Source organism: Acomys minous (genome assembly GCF_964271855.1).
Source record: "Acomys minous genome assembly, chromosome: 10".
NCBI classification, from domain to species: domain Eukaryota; kingdom Metazoa; phylum Chordata; class Mammalia; order Rodentia; family Muridae; genus Acomys; species Acomys minous.
In genome coordinates, this window is record NC_140491.1 from 120735985 (window position 1) to 120737676 (window position 1692).

The 1692-nt window shown below is 35.0% G+C and overlaps 1 protein-coding gene across 1 annotated transcript; it reads left to right on the top strand.

Moving 5' to 3' along the window:
• Positions 1-271: 271 nt before the first annotated feature.
• Positions 272-1204, top strand: LOC311606846 (olfactory receptor 5W2-like; the record flags this gene model as incomplete). Its single annotated transcript, XM_084798254.1, has 1 exon — positions 272-1204. One exon carries the CDS (start codon positions 272-274, stop codon positions 1202-1204), a length of 933 nt encoding a protein of 310 aa, XP_084654380.1.
• Positions 1205-1692: the final 488 nt, after the last annotated feature.

Genomic DNA, 1692 nt, shown 5'->3' on the forward strand with positions numbered 1-1692 from the left:
TAATAACAATAGATAATGTGTCAAGAAGAAACTGCTGAACTGCGTGCATCATAGAAACAAGGTGGTTCAATCCAAATTAGACATATTTTATGATAATTCCTCTTTTAAATACCCTAGGCTGTTTTTGAAGATAAATAACTATGGAATTAAATAAAATTAGACTACACAATAATATTCAAAAATAAAAAATAAAAATAAATAATATTCAGACATTGGAAATTATCTAATCAGTCATTATCTTGATCATTTAGAAACAGTTTATAACAGAAGAATGGAGGTTGGGAACTGCTCAGCCACTGAGTTCTTTTTCTTGGGAATTACCAATAACCCTGTGACCAAGGTGATTTTATTTACCGTTTTTCTAATTGTTTATCTCATTATTCTTATTGAAAATCTTGGGATGATCGTTCTGATCAGGATGGATCACCAGCTTCACATACCAATGTACTTCTTCCTCAGCCACCTCTCTTTCTCTGACTTCTGCTATTCCACTGCAGTTGGACCAAGGATGCTAGTGGACCTGCTTGCCAAGAGCAGCAATTCCATCTCTTTTCTTGGCTGTGTTCTGCAGTTCTTCATCTTCTGCATCTTTACAGATGTGGAGTGTATGCTGCTGGCAATGATGGCCTTTGATCGGTACAAGGCAATCAGCAACCCCTTGTTGTATGCAGTAGACATGTCCAGTAAAGTCTGCTACCAGCTTCTGGCTGTGGTTTACTTGGTGGGCATTGTAGATGCCGTGGTCCACACCGCATTGACATTTCGCTTGTGTTTCTGTGGGTCCAATGAGATCAATCACTTCTTCTGTGATTTACCTCCTCTTTATCTTCTCTCTTGCTCTGACATCCAAGTTAATGAACTGGCCTTATTTACTGTTTTTGGTTTCATTGAACTAAGCACTATCTCAGGAGTTCTGGTCTCTTACTGTTACATTATTTTGTCAGTCCTGAAGATCCGCTCTGCTGAGGGGAGGTTCAAGGCTTTCTCCACCTGTACTTCCCATTTAACAGCAGTTGCAATTTTTCAAGGAACAATGTTATTCATGTATTTCCGGCCAAGTTCCTCTTATTCTTTAGATCAAGACAAAATGACCTCACTGTTTTACACCCTGGTGATTCCCATACTGAACCCTTTGATTTACAGTCTAAGGAACAAGGATGTGAAAGATGCCCTTAAAAAACTGAAAACAAAGTCTTGGTTCTAAGCGATTCCATCATGTGTACATATCCAATTACTTAAAATAATTTTTCTGTTAAATTATACTAATAACACATAAAAGTAATTTTTCTTTAAATGTAATAATTTTTTTGTTTTTGCTAATATAGTATTAAAATTAGATATAATATATATTTGAATGTGAGTATATACATATATCCATATGGACTTTTCCATTCACTTTTGCATGACTATTTTTATTGTTCTTGTTCGGCTCATGTTTAAGCAGTGTTTTAGGTAAAATTTTATGGGCATAGTCATACTATACAGCTAAATATGTAACAATTAATGAAAAAGGGTCCATGGTTTTGAAAGGGTGCTGGAAGTATAGTTGGAGGATCTTACAGGAAAGAATAGGAAGAAGAAAATAATGTGATTATATTATATTACCAAAATTAAAAACAATTACCACTCAACTTCATAGAATCCCGTATTAAACTACTTTTTAATTGTCAAGAGTTAAAAAGGACACTGGCA